This window comes from Mchenga conophoros, linkage group LG23 (genome assembly GCF_057382185.1).
Source record: "Mchenga conophoros isolate Kocher_MC1m ecotype Shallow Benthic linkage group LG23, M_conophoros_male_GT1.1, whole genome shotgun sequence".
NCBI classification, from domain to species: Eukaryota; Metazoa; Chordata; class Actinopteri; order Cichliformes; family Cichlidae; genus Mchenga; species Mchenga conophoros.
In genome coordinates this window covers 22,273,916-22,291,774 of record NC_140547.1, presented here as the reverse complement: position 1 = coordinate 22,291,774, position 17,859 = coordinate 22,273,916, and the positions used below count along the sequence as shown (strand labels likewise).

The 17,859-nt window shown below is 39.7% G+C and overlaps 1 protein-coding gene and 1 long non-coding RNA gene across 3 annotated transcripts in view; both read left to right on the top strand.

Annotated features, from left to right (window-relative positions):
- The first annotated feature begins 1,601 nt into the window (after positions 1 to 1,601).
- Positions 1,602 to 5,318, top strand: LOC146547200 (uncharacterized). Of its 2 annotated transcripts, none has more exons than XR_014890847.1 (2): positions 1,602 to 2,658; positions 3,708 to 5,318. It is a non-coding gene; the product is annotated as an uncharacterized LOC146547200 (long non-coding RNA). The 2 variants fall into 2 exon arrangements; XR_014890846.1 differs by having other exon boundaries at positions 1,602 to 2,722.
- A 560-nt stretch (positions 5,319 to 5,878) lies between these two features.
- LOC146547199 (zinc finger protein 513-like) overlaps positions 5,879 to 17,859 on the top strand; it is a 14,902-nt gene continuing 2,921 nt past the window's right edge. Inside the window, exons 1-6 of the mRNA XM_085264955.1 lie at positions 5,879 to 6,017; positions 6,318 to 6,550; positions 9,980 to 10,102; positions 11,305 to 11,439; positions 12,194 to 12,700; positions 16,753 to 16,946. Coding sequence (XP_085121081.1) covers positions 6,511 to 6,550; positions 9,980 to 10,102; positions 11,305 to 11,439; positions 12,194 to 12,700; positions 16,753 to 16,946 — 999 coding nt within the window. The 5' untranslated portion in view covers positions 5,879 to 6,017; positions 6,318 to 6,510. The remainder of the gene's footprint in view (positions 6,018 to 6,317; positions 6,551 to 9,979; positions 10,103 to 11,304; positions 11,440 to 12,193; positions 12,701 to 16,752; positions 16,947 to 17,859) is intronic.

Below are 17,859 nucleotides of genomic sequence, written 5' to 3'. Positions count from 1 at the left end.
CATGCAGTGTGGTTCAGTGTTCAGGAGACAGACCGTGCGGTGGTGTGTGTGGTGGACCCAGGTGCGAACACAAGAGAGTAGACCGGAGTAAACTTAAACTGAAAGCGAGCCTTTATTATGGCTGATGACAGGTCTCACACGAAGCAGAAACACCGTGACTAAACCAAACTTAACTAAACTGGGAAACAGATACTGATAAACTAGACTCAGAGGACCATGATGATGACTGTAAAGCCTGGCCATGAGGACATGGAGTGTGGGAACACAGACGACACGACCCAGACTGCATGAAACACAGAGACTAAATACACATGAGGGATGATCAGGGGAAGTGGCCACACATGGGAGCACAGCTGACACACATGAACCTAAAGACAGGAGAGGTGAAACTAAATACACTGACATAGAATACAGACTTTCAAAATAAAACAGGAAACATGGAGATTAGACATGACATGAACTAAACATAACCACGCAGACATGACGCGTGACAGGTAGACGCATGATCCAGGGAGACTGAGTACAGGGAGATGACATAAACAACTAAGAAACAAAGGGCTAAACAGCACCCTAGAAATTAACTAGACGAACTAAGCTAAAGCATAAATGAATACAAAAGATACATAAAACTCAACACTGGGTCACACGACCCAGGACCATGACACCATTCAGATGCTCTTGACACACTTTTGTTGTAACAAGCGGTTAGTTGAATTACTGTTGTCAGCTCAAAGCAGTCATTTTCCTTTGACTTCAACGAGGCATTTTCTTCCCGAGAACTACCGCTCACTGGTTAGTTTCTGTTTTTCAGATCATTCTCTGTAAACTTTAGAGATGGTTGTGTGGGAAAATCCTAGCAGATCAGCTGTATCTGAAATATTTAGACTAACAACCATGCCAAGCCACTTAAATCAACGCTCTTCTCTGTTCTGATGCTCTGTCTAAACTTCAGCCGGTCATTGTGACCATGTATACGTGAGTGGCAGCCTTGTGATTGGCTGATTTGACATTGGTTTTAGTGAGTAGTTAAATAGGTGAAGTAAAACTAAATAAGTATCATTTAGACCTATGAGTCATGCAAGGCTACTTTAGTAGAATTCAAGAAAGAAAATATGAAATTAGAAATAAGCATCAAAGATTCATTGTGGCAAAGAGAACACACAGAGCAGTATTTTACTGATCGAACTTTATGCTTGAATAGAAATTTGCATTCAGGACTTTACTCTTTAGTTTCTTTACTTCAGTCTGGATTCTTTGGTAGGAGTCTGTGCCACAGTTAAAGAGAAGTGAAACCTTGTGGAGGACTCAGTGAACTGGAGCGCAAGCTCATACCTGAGCGATTAAAGTATTACAAACCCACGTCCACTCACACACACATGAAGCATGAGGCTGAAAATGTGGCCGCCAGGTCACCAGACTGTGAATTGAGAAACGACACGTGCTGCTAGAAAGCATTAACAAAATCCAAAAGGATGAAGGATGTGTAGAGAAAGAAAGGAAAACAGAAAAAGAGATGGAAGGAGAGGCTGGGTGTGAAGGTGAGGAAGAGGAGAAGGGAGGCCACATGGAGAAAGAAAATAAGAGGGAGGACAATATAGAAATGGACCAAGAGGAGATGGAGGGAAGAGCAGCGGAAGGAGAAGCAGAGATGGAGGAAGAAATGACTGAGAGAGAAGAGGAATTAAAGACACAGGGAGAGAACGAGAGAGAAGAAAGGAGGTTTAAGTGTGAGAGGATGAAATGAAACATTCTACAGCAGAGGTAGAGAAAGAAATACACGATGAAAATGAGGAAGGAGAAATAGAAGAAGACAGAAAGAAAGAAAACCATGAAGTCGAACAGTGTGATGGAGAAAAAGAGGGAAATAAAGGGAGGAAGAAGGATGGAAGCAACAAAAGAGGGGTGGAGATAAATAATGATGAGTAAGAAGAGTGGTTTAAGTATCAGAAGGAGGGAGATGAGAAAGAAGTAGGAAAAGTATGTGAGGATGAAAGTCAGGGTGAGATGAAACAAGCTGTAACAGAGGAAAGTGGAGATGAAAGAGCAGGAAGAGGAATGGAAGAAGAAGAAGATGTAGATGAAAAGAGAATAGAGCAAGACAGACAGATAACAGGAGGAAATGCAGAAGGAGTCAAAGTGGAGAAGCTGAGAGAGCATCACGCTGAAAATGAAAAGGAGGTAAACAAAGAAAAGGAAGAACAAGTTTATGTAAAAGAAGAAGAAACAGAAGAATGGGTTGAGGAGCCAGGAAAGAGGCCTGATCAGTCTGATCCCCCAAAACTGTCCCTCTGTCACCTCTGCAGGACCCACAATCTGCTGAAACTCTGCATCACGGCACAGAAAACAAAGCTCCCAGAGTCCTCACAGACGGAGAGAAAGGGGCTGTCGCTGCCAAAACCCACAGCAGGGACATTTATCCCACATCGCCGAGCAGTGACAAGGAGGCTTTTCTGAGCAGCACAGACGCTTCACACCAAACTGCTGCTGCACACAGTGTGACAGACACAAACGTTCCCTGTGCTGACGCTCATCTGAATCTAAGTGAACAAACAGAGACGTCGCAGCGCAGTTTACAGGAGCAAGAGCGGCATCCAGGTGAAAGAGCTGGAGTAGAAGAAGCAGACAACTCCGGAAATACTCCACCTGTATTGCACACAGGTAACCACAGAATTCCCTAGAAAGATTTCAGTCCTGGCTGGTTTGGTGACACCTGTGGTCACAGGTAGGAACTGCACACATTAAATCAGACACTTATCAGGTAGAATAAGCTTGGCTTTAGATGCACTTCTGTTTTGGGTTTTTTTTAAATGGGGTACCACACAGCAAGAAAAAGGCAGATCCACGGTATATCAAATTTACGAGGAAACATGTTAAAATTTGACTGAAGAATAGCTGAAGTGAAAGAAGTGAACTTTTTATTTATGTAAAACTACAAACATTTTAGCATCGAAATATGCTCAAAAAGACTGTAGAAAAGACCATTATTGAGTAAAATCATTTACATGGTATTATTATACATAGACATAGTATTTTTGGTCATATTATTATTTATTTTATTCCTTCTAATTACAGTATGTTGCTGGGTACCTTTTTCTAAGAAATCTACAGAATAACAATAAACTCATTCTTAAGAATATTTTGGCTTTTATTGGCTAAAAAGTTAAGTACGTGCTTGCAAAATATGGCGGAGTAGAAGGAAAAATTTATTGTTATAGTCTTTAGATCAGCATTAAGACTTCCTAACAAAGACAAGGTCTGCAAATAGGCTAATACAGCAGTGCTTATACATACTGTTTCTGTGAGATAAGGTCAATTTTCATTTAAAATAAGAAACAAGAAGATATGGGTGAGGTTTATTTTTGTGTTGTCATACGTCGTTAATAAAACGGTTTTATAGACCCAAAATTCAGATTGCTGTGTAAAAACATTGATATATTTGTTCTGTAAACGTTCCAAAGTGAAGTTACTGTTTTCAAATGTTCAGATCTACATTGGATATTATATAACTGCAGCTATGATTGGCTGGAACACAGTTACTGAAAGTGAAGATTTGAGCCAGAAAGTTCATTCATTAAAATTCCACAAAGATGACACTGACTCAACTAAGATAAATATTAGTGGACAAAAACCTCCATGGAGCAAAAGAAAGTAATTTTAAGTCATTTCCTAGAAGTATTTAAATTATTCAAAAACATGTGCATTTTCAGACCTACAGACATCGCTTTGCAGACCAGAGGACAAAGTGACACTGATGGAAGCTCCTGCTCAGTCCTCGATGGAAGATGAACAAGAGAGCAAAATCTCCTCTGGCACAGTAAAACATCCAATGAAAACCGTAAGGTCTCCTGTGATGAATGGTGAGGCTGATGCTGCAGATGACAAGAAGAAAGATGGCCAACAATCATCGAAGTACAAAACAGTGTCCTACAGAAAGATCCCCAGAGGAAACACCAGGCAGAGGATTGATGAGTTTGAGTCCATGTTTAACTCGTGAATGAGCGTTAAACATAATATATAGTAACATACTGATATATAATATATGTAGAGGATTTGCTGAAATTAACCAAGTCGTTTTTTTCTGATTCAGCTCTTGCAAATTATGACCCCTACTGGTAATGTTTTGAGAAAACCAGAAGACCCAGAGCAGAGCTTTTCTAAAATATGTACATGATTTTATATGACTGTATTTGTACCTGTGGCTTGTTTGGGATGCTGAGGTGGCAGTTTTTGTTTTGTTTTTTCCATCTTCATAGGCAGTCCATCCCCTCCCCAATTCCCTAACCTGACTTCGTTAACCCTATCCCAGAAACCCAGCTCAATAAAACTCAGATCTTTAGTTAGCATCTGAGCAAATAAAACCTTAAGGGAAGTTCTGTCTAATTGCTGCCATTGCTCCACTTGACAGTTAAGGATCCCAAAAATGAAAGACTGCTTTTGATCCTTTGTTGGTCCCATACTTAAAACAAATGAAATTTCCCACTGAATTGAATTCACCCAGTTTTGTTTTGTTTTTTAGAAATACAGTGTGTCATGCAAACTCCTGAAGTTTCATTCATTTAATATTTTAACATTGTAGAGGATTCTAGATTCTTCTCAAGGAACAATTATCAAGTTAAAGGAATATGTTTTTCTCTTTTTCTTTTTCAATTGTGTAGTGTTATCCTGAATAGGTGGCAGAATTTTGAGTATTAAAAAAGAAAGGCTGAAGATATAAAGATAAATGTGTGCAACACAGCTATATAGATGATTTCTTTCTTAGCCAGTCTTTGACTGACATGTAACCCCTCAATGATGTTTACTCAGGCCATGATCTCTCCTGAGAAATGTTGCCTGAGTGACTGACTAGAGAACAGCAACCTATAAAATACATCTTATTCACCTCATTATTTTTTCTAGTTTAACAACACAAACATTTTTACTGTTGAAATGTCAAAGCATTCAGAGCTTGTACATACAGAAAAATAATAGCTGAGAGAATAAAAGGATATGATTTTTTTTTTTACGTTAGTTAAACCTACCTGACACTTAGAACTGTATATGCATAGGGTCTTTAAAAAAACCTCTCTTATTGACAAACTGTTTTAATGTAAATTTCATGGTATGTTTATCACAATTGTATGATATCTATTCGTTAATTTAATGTATTCAAGAAAAAGCATCATGCAAAATATATGTTCTTGCATTTTGTAATTTGTGTTGGCATCAACTACCTTTACATAAAACAACATATATGTCTGCAGTGGTACAAACAACAGAGGATTATCTGTTTTTGAGGTTTTTGTTGAATATTTTGACAATAAAGTGAACCTATTGCTGAATCTTTGTGGTATTTCTGTGCCTTTTGTGTTCCTTTTCACAACTTCACATTTTTTAAACTTTATTTCTTTTTACAAATCCACAATATTAAACACTTGTTAGTCATCTCTAGGAAATCAAATGATTTTATTGTCTTCTAAACATTATAGGAAGACAGATTTATATACAATACAGCATTCTTTGCATAATAATAATAATTATTATTGTTGTTATTATTGCTCTTGTTATTATATAAACATACATGAGTTGTCCAATATTTTGTTTTTGTGAGGAAAAAATTGCAAGATTACCTAAAATTTGAGGGAGCTTGTTTCTCACATTGAAAAACAAAAACAAAAAACACTAACAAACAAAAGAAAACATTATTGTTATTATTTAGCTATAGATATATACATATGTAAAGAATTATTTTTTCCACCACACCTAAGTTAAATTCAGGGTTTGTATGTTGAAATACAGAGATTTTACTTTTTTATGGTGGCAGAGACAAACTTCCATTGATAATATGTAGAGGTCATTTGAGGTTGGTAAACACAGTAAGGACTACTATTCCCACAATCCCCTGCGTCTTTCGGTGACGTCACATAGAGCCCGGACCCGGCGTAGTGGCGCTGTGTGTGTTTGGCAACAACAAAAAGAGTGTTTTGAGAATAGTTTTAACTGCATTTTCACCCGCGGTATTTTAAGGGACATTATCACAGGTAAGTTATTCGGTGGAGTGTCTTCGACTTCATTAAGTTTTATTTTTAGTGTGAGCTAAAAGCGAGAGTTAGATTACAGTGTTGATTTTAGCCGGTTGGCTCGCTGGCTAGCAAGATGGCTCCGGCTACTTACTGCGAAACAATAACAAAGAATTAGCCATGGTGATGAATTTAAATGGATTGGTGTGTTTTTAAAGTTTATTGTGAACTGAATATAGCTGCAAAGTGTAATGTAATAATTTAGGGAAGGTGTGGGTCTTTTTAATTGGTGCTGTTGCCGGTGTACGCCTTCCGCTTCAGGCGTTAGATGGTGGCGATGACTCCGCCGCTACTGCTGTCCGTTGGAGGAAGAGGAAGAGGAAGGAGGTGATGATGATGACATGCAGTTAGCTAGCTGGCTGCCTCTCTTGCTGGACAGACGGACTTGAGCCCGCAGAGTGTCGGAGGTGTCACCGCGAAAACAGCACAGGATCCGTGCTGAAGAGAGGCGAAGATGCCGCGGAGAAAACAGTCCAACCCGCAGCCGGTGAAACGTAAGTCCAGCTGTTTACTTCCAGCTCTTTGCTGCCTTTCTCTCCGCATGAATCTTAAATCACTGCCATAGAATAAGGCAATGAGTCTTTGCTAGGTATTGGTCCACTTTAAATGCATTTTTATAAAATTAGACATATTTCTGAGGGATACAGTAATGTTAAAAGTTGCCTGACTGGTCATCAAGTCCTTTCCTCTTTATCTCCCTGAGAGGAAGACTGCTGAAGACATGTTGTCCTTTAAGCAGATGTGTTTATCTGTTATCTCATCCTGACTGTTCTGGCTCACTTGGATTCTCCACCTCCTCTCTGCTTCCTATCTCCACTTCCTCTTCGCAGGCTCCCTACCTAACCTCCCCCTGCTCCCTCCCTTCGTTCTTCCTCTCTTTCTTTCACAGCTTCCTGTATGATTTCTGTCATTCCCCTTGGTTTCCTGTGTACCCTCACCTTTATTATTAACAGGGGCCAGAAGACGTTTTTAGGTTCTAGTTGTGTCTCCAGTTTCTTTTGTTTTACTCTCCTCCCACACGTCACCTGTAGAACGCTCACCTCCCTTCGTTTACATTTTCTTGACTGCGTGGGCATCAGTCAGCTTACAAAAAGAGAATACTGGATTTAGGAGACCTGAAGTCACCTGTTGACCTTCTCAGATTTCTAATGATGTACATATTTAAACAGGCACTAGATGGGAGTGTACTTTTGAGCATGTGAGCAGGGGCTCAGAGGGGAAAAAAGGCCAGTACATCCTTGTATTCAAATTACTCGTATTCAAAGTCTAACTGCAGCTCAAGTAGCTTCTGGACGTCTGACACAATCACAGCAGTGTTATCTGAAAGAATGATCGCACAGTTGAACCAAAGCTTCTGTAAAACTGAACGATAAAAGGAGGATTGATGTGTTTTAGTTCAGGTCGGTCTACGTTTGAACACGTTAGCAGTTCATTTGAACAAAGATTGACCGAACAGCTTTGGTTCTACAGTGGAGGAATGACATTTTTTGCTGTTATAACCGAAACCAACATTTTAATAAAGGAAAACCTAAAATATCTGGGATTTGTAAGACGCTGGGTCTTAACTCACATTACCTGCCTGCAGACTTGTTGAAAAACTAAAAGACTTTAAACAGGACTCTTAGCAGTAGCTTGCAGAACCAGCTTTATCAACTACAACTTCAAATAATCATTTTCTGTATGATTTTATCCGTCTGTAACACTCTTCTTTACAGCGTTGCTCCAGTTCATTGAGGTATACAGGTATTCATTTAAGATTTGTTGCAGGGCTTGGGATCATTGTTCAGTTGAATGTCCCTGTTTGTACCAATAACGTAAAATAATCTTTAGCTGTCACACAGACAGCCTCATGTTTGACTGTAGAATACTTTGGTATACAGAAGAGTTCATGGTTGAGTCAATGACTGCAAGATGTCCAGGTCCTGTCTGTATAATAAGTCCAAATCATGACCCTTCCACCACCACGCTGACAGCTGTTATGAGATTTTTGTGCTGATATGCTGAGTTTGATTTTGACCTTGCTGTGCAAAGGACTTCCAGAAGTCTTGTGATTTGCAGCTTTGGAAATCTAAGTTGTGCTGTCATGTCATGAGAGAAGAGGCTTTCAGTGCCTGCCAGTTCTTGCAAACAAGCCACAGTTAATTAGTCTTTTTCTAATTGTGCTGTCATAGACATTTAACTAAGGTAACCGAGGCCTGTAGAATCTGAAATGAAGCTCTTAGGGTTTTTTGTATTTTCTCTGGGCCTTGCACAGTCTGACACTGGGGTGAATTTGCTGCGATTTCCACTCCTGGGAAGACTGGCAGCTGTCTTGAATGTCTTCCATTTGTGGATAATCTCTGTCTCTGTAGAATGTATAACTTGGAAATGTCCTTATAACCCTTTTGAAACCCTTTTACCTTCTTAATTCCTACTCACCTGCGCAGCCTTAAACTTGTCATACAGCATCTTTGTTTTCTTTAGTCGATGCAGGGAGCAAGCACAGTGCAGCTTGAATTAGTTTGAAAATTTTTAATGAGTTGTGGTGTTTGTTACTTTCTGTCCTCTGGCTGCTGGTCTGCAGCTAACGATTGCTTCTGTTGTTATATTTTTGGTTCCTACTAAAAAGGTTTCAACCAAACAGAAATCAACAAGTGTCTCATATAAATGTTTTTCACTTATTCTTTTTTTTAAGCAGGGCTTAGTTTACTTAGGCCTAATCCTCACATTTAAAATAGCCTGAAATGACAGGAAAACTCAGACTTTTGCCTTAATTGGATGTGTGTATTGGTCTCCAGAGGCCCATTTTGAGAAGGAAAAACATCTTAATTCTCTAAATTAATCTAAATAAATCTGCAAAAGCACCCCATATTTTTCCTGAATTAGTTTAATTTGTCTTAGTAAATGTCTCAGAACCTTAAATTCTAATTACTTTTTAGTTATGATTAAAAAGTTAATTATTAAAGATTACATTAGCCAGTGTTTGTCATTGACCTCTAAAAGACAAATAGGTCAGAAAAACCGCAGCAGAATAATTTTCTACTCTAACTACTGTTAATAGTTATGCAAACTGTTTGAAAAAGTAGGTTTTGTAGGTTTCAAATTAAAGCTCAGGAAAATGGGAATAAAGAGAATAATTTTAAGTTTCCTTAATATTTAGTGTAAATATTTTTAATTATCAGTAAGTTTTTATTTTCTTTGTGACATTAAAAGTTAGAATTGCTCTAAGCTGGGTCAACAAATGTCCGCTCAGAGGTTTAAGAGTATAAAAATGTCCTGTATCATCAGTTCTGTGTTCGACTTGTCTTCCTCTTCCTGACCCTCTCAGCCTCGTTCCTCACCCCACAGCTCTTCCTCCTCAGCACTTATCTCATGCTCACCGATTTCCTTCTCGTTTCCTCTCCACCTCCTTTGCTGTTATCCTTCTTCTTCTTCTTCTTCTTTTTGTGTGTTTTCGAGCACAAACTCTGTTATCAGCTGTCTTCTGTCCCGTTTATCAAATGTGTTCTCTGCAGCCAAATTTTAAAACAAAAAAAACATGTGTATGTGAAACATGAGCCTGATTTTTGTCTTTAAACATCTTCTTTTTTATTACTGTTAAAAAAACAACCAACAGCCCTGCAATCTATAAATGTGTCTGGGTTTTTTTTTGTTTTGTTTTTGTTTTTTTGGGGGGGGGGGGGGGGTTGTTGTTTGTTTTGTTTTTTTAAAGGAAATGAAAATTTGTTACATAAAGAGAAGAGATGTTGATGTTTGTGTCAGATGTTCACAGTTTTACAGCTCGTATCACTAAGGGAAACCTTTGAGTGAAACCCAGACTTTTTAACACCCTCAGGTAGAAGCTGACTTTGTGTTTCAGGATGGGCTTGGCGTTTGTCTTCATTTGGTCAGGTGTGTTTATACAGGAAATTATGAGAAATGTTTGTGTGTCTGTTTGCACTCAGTGGACTTTGAGGATGGGGCAGTGGTGTGTGAGCCGGGCTGTCTCGTTTTGGACAGCGACTTCCTGCTGAGCGGCGAGCTGGAGTTTGGAGACTCGGAGATCATGGGACTGGATAGAGAGTCTGGTCAGTAACACACACACACAGGTTTTTACATACACGGGGTTGGAAAGCAAGCCACATATTTAAACATTCCACATGTTTTTATTAGGCTTTTCTCTCTGTTTTGACTGAAGCATTGACCCTGTGCTCACACAATATTTAAACATTGTTCTCCCAATTCCTGGTAATCAGGCGAGGTATGGTCCCTTTGATGATCGGGCTCGAAAAGACTTACAAGTTCAAACTGATGTGCTTTCCGTATTTAAGATTTTGAGTTTATGGTACTTTGTACCATAAGTTTGTCTCTGAGTTTGTTGAAAGTGAAATAATATGCAAACCCATTTCTGTAGCGCAAGTTAAAAGTCAAATGTTTGCTAATTAAAAATTCAGAAAGTTAAACAGAATGTAAGCTGAATGTATTATTGGGTAATTAGTCTGCATTATTAGTTTATCACTGGGTAAGTGAAATGTGTTGAGTGCAAAAATCTGCCAAATGAAATGTGTGGCGCTAACCACTGTGGTGACCCCTTGTGGTAAAGGAGAAGCTGAAAATAGCTTATAGATTTTAAAATTCACATTTGAAGCCAAGTTAAAGAGTCACAAATGTTGAGCTAAAATGAAAAGTATGCTGTATTTTCACTTTTTAACTTGTCTGGGCTTCCATAGATGATGCTGTAGTGAAAGAGCAATGAACGACTGAGCATGCAGGTGGCGTTCGTGCACCAACTGTGAAGTCCTCACAGGTCCATACTAGCAACTGAGTTGTAAAGGACTCCCTCTTTGCCTGAACCACCGGTGTCACCACTCAGAAATAATCTCAGCATCAGTGCTGGTGTAGGAGTAGTAGAAGTCGAAAGCTGATGCAGCTTTTGTGATGTCACTTATGGTACAGGCTGATGTATAGAGGGCAAAGACATTTCATCGCTATGTTAGGAGCTCGGAGAAGTAGATTCTCCAACTGACTAACTTAAGTTGTCATGTTGTTTCTTGTTTTGACTTCTATTTCTGCTCCAGCGCTGATGCTGCTGATTTCCTTCTGAGTTGCAACACCTCACTCAGGGGAAGTGAGTTCAGCGTGCCTCAGCTGCCAGCATAAATATATAAATCATTCCTGTAATAAATTAAGTTTTTAAATGCAGCGGTTATTTCCTCAAACCCCATGAGAGTTGAATTTTTCTCCTCAAAGGTTGAAGCGACTGTCTGTTTAACCCTGTGTTCTTCTTCAGGTATGACTGTCTTCTCTCTAAGTGTGGAGGACGACTCGTCAGCACCGACAGACTCCACCTTCCCAGCGTTCCTCTCCTGTAAGGGATGTGGTCAGCTTCTGGGAGACACACCTTTGGGGGCAGGCTTAGATCTTGGTAACTACTGACTGACTATAACATGCCAGGCTGTTTACATGTGGAGTTAAAAATAAAAAAGACCTGGGCACAGAGTGATATTGGAATATTTTCACTTCTTTGATTTGAGTTCAGTGTCCAGTAAATCTCACAACTCTATGATGGATAGAATCCAGCATATGTAAGCACATGAACACACATGCATATGAGTCACATCTACATAGTCCACCACTGACATTAACGTGGAAACAGCAAGTCTATTTCTTGCCTCAGAGAGCAGACACAACTCAATGTAAAATAAAAGACCAGTTTCAGTTTTCTCACTGGTTACTGATTGGTAGGTGTAAACAAGAAAGAGTAATCAAGTGTAATTCTGCATGAATGTATTAATATGCTAACTCAAACTCAGAACTGTAGGAATACATGAAAAGTTTATCATCAGGTTGTGCTGTACTGTATTAAAAGGTTATTGTAGAGAGCCTGGTTATTGGATTATGTGCAGATGAGTAGATTATGATCAAAATTAAAGTTTCACTATAATACGACCAACATAATGATTGTAGCGTATGTATGTACCCAATTTGAACCGCCCTGCTCTGACAAGTCTTTGCTTTAAGATTTATCATCCACTGTGTCAAATGCCTAGGTTAGATCAGTACAAATGGCTGCAGAGGTTTGTTTTTACTTTGTTTGTACTGAATCAATATAATATTGTTTAATATTAATATTGTTTTAATTATTTTAACATTAGAAAATGTGATATATTTTATTCCAGGTGTAGGACTCGACCTAGGGGCAGAGCTTTATTGTCTCTCCTGTGAGGAGGGCCTCCAGCATGGCACCTCCATCGACTCCTCTCAGTTGGACGGTTCCAACCTGTCCGATAGATCCCTCGGCGGCAGCTCCAAAAATAAGAGGAGAAACGTAGACAAAGCCAGCGGTGTTGCGGACCCCGCCCCTAAACTGTACTCCTGTTCGCTGTGCACCTTTACCTCGCGCTACTCCAACCATCTCAAACGCCACATGCGGACCCATGACGGCCAGAAGCCGTACCGCTGCCCCGTCTGCCCCTACGCCTCAGCCCAGCTCGTCAACCTGCAGCGCCACGCCCGCACACACACCGGGGAGAAACCGTACAGGTGCCACCAGTGCAGCTACGCCTGCAGCTCCCTCGGCAACCTGCGCAGACACCAGCGCATGCACACGCAGGAGAGACCGCAGAGGAGGGAGAAGGAGAAAAGACGGGGAAGACGGAAAAAGGCAAACAGTGATGCTGAAGAAGGTGAGTAAACACAAACCTTTACATCAATTACGGTCTCAGAGTTAAAAAGCTGATAAATTTGTGTTAAAACAAGTTTGTTAATCAATAATTTCACAGGCTGCCTGCAGCTTCTCTCTCTTTTTTAATCACTTTGAAGGAAACTCTTTCTGATTGCTAATCTGACAACTAACTTTTATATATGTCACCTTTGGACTGAAAACTCAGTTCATCATCATCAGTATAAATAACATTTTCAGATCGTCTACGTAGCAGGGTGTGCCACTAATGTGAAAAAGCAGTCATTTAGGAGAAGTCACAGCGATGTCTTTTTGTTCAGTGTTTCCCTCTTTGGTGGGTTTGGAGGCTTCCTGGAAAAGTTCTCCTCTGGGATTTTAGACCGATTAACACCTGTTTATGGGATTTTTCTTGTAATGCATTTACAGTAATGACTTGTTTTCAGTTTGGGTAAAGTTGGTGTCACCAGTGCTCCAGTGTGCTCTGTGGACCATGACAGGTTAGGTGAATAACACAGAGTCATGTGATAAAGGAAGCACACCCTCTTTCTTGCCATGATGTAATGCAAAATTATCTGGTCTGTGGCAAAGGTGTACACCACGAGCAAAGTTCATAACACATACATGCTTTATATGCTTTGTTTCTTAACAACTTAAAACATGCTGCAAATGAATGAACTGGTGCAAAAGTGGCTCTTCCAGCCAATTTGAAAACTTTGAAAATATTACCTGGCACCCAACCGTGTTATGTTTTTTTAGCATCAGTTACCATGGTGATTTAGCCACGAGATAAAGCTGTGATGATATCCATTTTTAATGAATGATAAGAATTCTTGTTAGAATATATTAAAAGATATAAAATTGTAAACCTTAAAGTTAGGGCTGCACGATTAATCGTTAAAAAATCGCGATCTCGATTCATACTTATGTGAAATCTCATTTCCAAATGACAACGATTTAAAAAAAAAAAAAAAAAAAAAAAGACGACGATGATTGTACCGCATTTTGATCCGGGACGTAATCTGCATGAAAACAAGCGCTCACTCTTCCTGCTCAACAAATGACAAGGGCGGAGCCTTATACCACGTGATACAGAAGCTGGCTGCTAAAATTAGCAGGGAAAAAACAACGGAGAGCACGTCAGGGATGACAAGAAAGTGACAGGAGAAAATCCGTCCCGGTCAACCACCCAAACATCAATAACGGGAACCTTATACAGCGCTTCCCTATACACGTCGAACTCCCGCAGGAGTTAGACAGGTATAGGGAAATTACGGAGGCTATTACTTATCACCTGACCAAAGATATGGCTCCCATCAACACTGTGCAAAACGAGGGATTTAGGAAAATGATCAACACCCTAGACAAACCCTACACAGTGCCGTCCCGCAACTATTTTTCTATTGTTGCACTACCTGCTCTATACACGCAGTGTCGAGCAACGGTGGAGACGGAATTTCAAGCAGTACAACATTTTGCGGCAACAACAAAACGTGAGACATTTGTTGTTTTTAGAGCAGGGCGATATGGCCAAAAATATTTATCACGATATATGTTTGAAAATTTGCGATAACGATATAACCGACGATATAATTGATGCGAGACAAAATACAACTCCACAACATTACTAGCGCAAAAAGACAACCTTCCATTTATTTTCACTTAAACAAGAAGCTGGTTTTTATGTACATTAAAGCTTTATAAAACTTTAACAGTGCAAATGCAAATTCCTTGCTGAAAGTTTAACCAAAAGGCATTTCCAGTAGAAATGGGCTGACACATCCTGAGCATAACCATGTATAATATCCACTGAAGTTAAAAAGAGGTGCTTTGCAACATTAAACTGCAGTGTGCAGTACGCATTTTTCGGACCATAAGGTGCACGGGATTATAAGGCACATTAAGCGAAACAAAGCAGTCAGATAAATCAAACTTTATTAAACTCATTCTTCTTGCTTCCTCCACTTCTGTACCATTGATTCATTAATGTTGAATTCTCTGGCAGCTGCTCTATTCCCATGTTGTTGCAGTATATTAATGACTAACCTCGTATTGTGGATGGATTATCTCAGTTGTTCTCCTGACTGAAGTTTGGTCCGTTTACAGCATCCTGCCATGCGATTGCATTTGTCTCTAACCATGAAGAACCTTCACGTTAACTTTTATAAGTGGAAAAGTGTTAGTGTTCTTCCTCCAGCTTCACTGTTTATGTTATGCTAACATAGCTGTGTCGCTAGCGATCACGTAGCACATCATTATATATCAGCTAGCCCAACTTCAGTAACCCTACAAACGTCACTGCTGTTTAGTTTCCTGTCTTCATTTATGTTGGAAGTGATAGCAGAGCTGTACGTTTGATTTTTTTCAGAAATCTCTCAGTCAGAACATGCTATATCATGCTTAGGTAACTAGCGAAACTAGCGAGCTAACTTCCGCTAGCTTCCTGCTAACTTCTAACTCCGTTAAATGTAATAACTTTTGTTTTCATGGATGCCTGGAAGTTAAACTTTATAGTGACACCTGGTAAAGCAGCAATGCTGATCGTTTTATTAAAGATGAAAGAATTTAGACAGTTTTTAACTCTAAGTGATGCTGCAGTGTTGTTTGACCTGAAGTATACGGAGTTTAGGACCCAGATTACTCCCAGATTTAAGAGCATCTTAGTCCGACAAATATGACAATAACAACGGCTGCTTGCATGTTCTGCAAAAAAATGTGCTTTGTTGTGTATCTGACGGACAAACACCAAACCAGTTCCACATCACTGAAGTTGCACCATTTTTACAAACCAATTCTGGTTCATCTGTTTCACTCAACAATCGGCCATGTGCGTATGAAAACAAAGGCACTGCGCATGTGCGTTTTACTCCCATTCTATCGCGATATTTCATTTTCCTATCGTTGCCTAACATTATACCGGTATTACCGTGAACGGTATAATATGGCCCAGCCCTAGTTGTTTTTATGTTTATTTATTGTTTTTATGTTTATTTATTGTTTTTATGTTCAGTCTCAACTGTTACGAAGTTGATGTGCAGTTAATAAGTGCAATAAATATTTATACTGGAAAAGAAAATCGTGAGAGAATCATGATCTCAATTCTATGCAAAATCATGCAGCCCTACTTAAAGTTAGTGTTTAACTTTAGATGTAATTTCAAATATGTCTACATAACACTTATAAATGTGTATGAGATGTGTGTATTTTGTTTTGCTCTCTCTCTCTCTCTCTCTCTCTCTCTCTCTCTCTCTCGGGTTGGGGACTGCCCTCCGAGGGAAAGGCAGGGGAAACACTGCAGATCTAAGAGCGAAGCATGTGTTATTGTGTCGTTGTGAAATCATCATTATAACAGCAGCGATAGATTTCAGCTTCAGTGTGACCACATGTTGGGTATTCAGTTTTTCATTATCAGTTGATTAAATGTTCGTGTGTTTGTCTGTTGGTTATAGTCACATGCATCTCTTTTTGATAAAGGAAACCACTCTGACGTCGAGTCTCTTTGTAATTCTGTTTTTAAAGTCTCTTACTACAATTTAGTGTCTTTGTGACGGAGCCGTGAGATACGCTCACTTTTGTTGCTTGTTTGGGTCAAGCCCCACAAACACACACATGACGCCTGCATTTCCCATTTAGCAAAATGCTCACATATATCCTGTGGTATTCCTGTAGTTTTGTGATTTAAAAACTAACCAGGCTTTTTAAGCTGTTCTTTATGTAGAAATTTCTAGATTGAAAGCACACTTAAAACCTGGGAATATCACAAACCCAGAGCAGAGGTTTGATGACATGTGGAAGGTTTGCATTTTGGAGATTTGACAACTCCGAATTTTAAAAAAAACCTTTTTCTGAGGGGGAGATTTCTCATCTTGGAAGCAGTGAGCAGAGCAGAAAAGAGGAAGCAAGTCAGCAAAATGAGGAAGAGAAATTCTCTCTGGCTTAGTGCTCAGTGACCTAAAACTGAACTGCATGATGGGGAACATCTAGAAGAACGTGTTTACACTGCAGCTAATAATGATCCAAACAACTTTGCCTTTTGAATGCTTCCCTATGTGTCTGCAGTCATGTCAGACCTGACCCTACGAGTGTCCCAGGACTCTGCTTACCTCCAGACGTTGGGAGGACTCGGCTCCCCCTCCGGCCCCCTTCCAGTCCTCCTCTTCCCGCTCTGCTGCCGGGTGTGCGGCCTCACCCTGGAGGAGTCTGACCTAGAGGGCGACAGGGCAGAGGGAGAGGTGGAGGGCGATGGAGGACAGGTTTGTTTACCAAAACAAAGCTGGTTTTCTTTGAAAGATCCTCTGTAAACTTTAGGATGAAATGAGGGGTTGTACAATGTGTAGTTTGTTTCCACGACAAACAGAAAAACAGAAGCTCCGCCCACCACAAACTTCCACATTTTCCCAGTTTACATTAACGATAGCAGAGTGACTTCCTCCCTCATACTGCTGTCACAAGCTAAAAAGTCAGTGGCAATCTTAAGGTGGTGCACATGTTCAGGCCGCCATAGATTCAGATGGCGGTATTCTCTCATCGGTTTTGATAAATTTTGTCATAATTTTTTTTGTCAGATTTCCAATACATGCCATTTTCACCCCGTATTGTGTCTTCAGCTCTATCTACAAGTTCTCTATGGTCCCAGCAGGATCAACCAACCTCCTGACAGGAAAAATCTTAATGATTTAGTTGTTAATGGACTGGTACTGATATAGTGCTGTTCTACACAAATTGAATAATTAAAGTGCTTCCTTACTACAAACCTCATTCAGCCACACCTTCAAACAAGTACTTTTTCCCCCCCCAATGCCCGAACACTTTTTAGTCCCTGTCATTTAAAAACTTTGTAAAACTTTCTGCTGCTGCTGCTGCTAATTAGGATTTGTGAGCAATTTTGTCACGTCAGGGCTGCTCTCTTTTCTGGAGTTAAAAGCTCATAAGTATTAATAGATGAACAAATGTGTAAGATGCCTCATTATCTTATTCTTGTCAGTTCAATTATATTTATATAGCATCAATATACAAAAACACTTGGCTAAAGAGACTTTATATTGTAATGTAAAGCGCCTAAAATAATCCAGAGAATCTTCAACAATCAGATGACCATCTATAAGCAAGCACTTGGTGAATGTGGGAAGAAAAAACTGATGTTGAAGGTGGCTATCCCACTGTGGG